At 66.7% G+C, this 1,021-nt stretch overlaps 1 protein-coding gene across 1 annotated transcript in view; it reads left to right on the plus strand.

The window, feature by feature from the left end:
• TBC1D10A (TBC1 domain family, member 10A) overlaps positions 1-1,021 on the plus strand; it is a 21,683-nt gene that overhangs the window by 14,430 nt on the left and 6,232 nt on the right. The window contains exons 9-11 of the mRNA XM_009893346.1: positions 40-124; positions 352-475; positions 914-989. Coding sequence (XP_009891648.1) covers positions 40-124; positions 352-475; positions 914-989 — 285 coding nt within the window. The remainder of the gene's footprint in view (positions 1-39; positions 125-351; positions 476-913; positions 990-1,021) is intronic.

Consider the following 1,021-nt stretch of genomic DNA (forward strand, 5'->3'; position numbering starts at 1 on the left):
GGGCCCCGGCCGGTGGTGATCCACGCGCTGGCGGGGGAGTTTGACATCTACAAGGAGGAGAGCGGCGAGTGTGTCCCCGTCACCTGCGACGAAGTGAGCAACGGCTTCCTCAAGCCCAAGCAGGGTGAGTGATGCCAAGTCCCATGTCCCTCAGGGCCACCCCGTCCCCAAGGCCACCCCATCCCCGCTGAGATGCTCCAGCTCCCGCCGGTGGTACCCGCATCCCTCAGGGACCCCCAGGGCCACCCCTCTGTGCCCTGAGGGATGCCAGGCTGTGGTGGCCACGGGGTGGCACTGTGGCACTGTCCCCAAGCTGTCCCCAAACCTGACGGGTGGCTGTCCCCCTGCCAGCCGCCAGCCCCACGCTGCACCCCGTCCAGAGCCCCCAGACCCGCTTCTGCGTCCTGACCGTGGCCCCCGACACGCTGCCCGCCATCGCCACCATGCTCATCGACGTCCTCTTCTACTCCCACAGGTGGGTCCCAGGGACGGGGACACGGTGGTGGCCCCTCAGCTGGTGCCACCCGACACGCGGGGTGACATGTTTCCACCCCTCCCACCCCCCTTGCTCCCAGTGGCTTTTCAAGCTCTGGGTGCGTTTTGCAAACTGGTTTTGCCCTCCCGAGCGTGCCGGGGAGCTGCAGCCATGCTGGGTGCTATGGGTCCCACTGCCCCCGTGGGACATGGAGCCCCAAGGTGACCCAGGGGACAAGTCCCCCCTCTGCAGCAAAGCCCAGGGAAGGGGGACTGCAAAACAGGAGAGAGTGGGTTGCAAAAGGCCGGTGGGAACAGCGCTGGGGTGCAGGGATGCTCCTGGCCAGGACATCCCATGTCTCCTGGGATGACGTCCCTCCTGGTGGGTCCTTCCTGCTCTGGAGGCATCATGGTGCTTCGAGAATGTCCCAAAACCCAGTGTCACCCCTGTCCTGTCCGTGGCTGACACCTGCTGCCCCCCAACCTGGCGGCTGTCCACACTGCAGACCCTGCGGGTAACACCCGCTCCCGTCCCCCCTCTCCTCCC

Source organism: Charadrius vociferus, unplaced genomic scaffold (assembly GCF_000708025.1).
Source record: "Charadrius vociferus isolate BGI_N301 unplaced genomic scaffold, ASM70802v2 scaffold579, whole genome shotgun sequence".
NCBI classification, from domain to species: Eukaryota; Metazoa; Chordata; class Aves; order Charadriiformes; family Charadriidae; genus Charadrius; species Charadrius vociferus.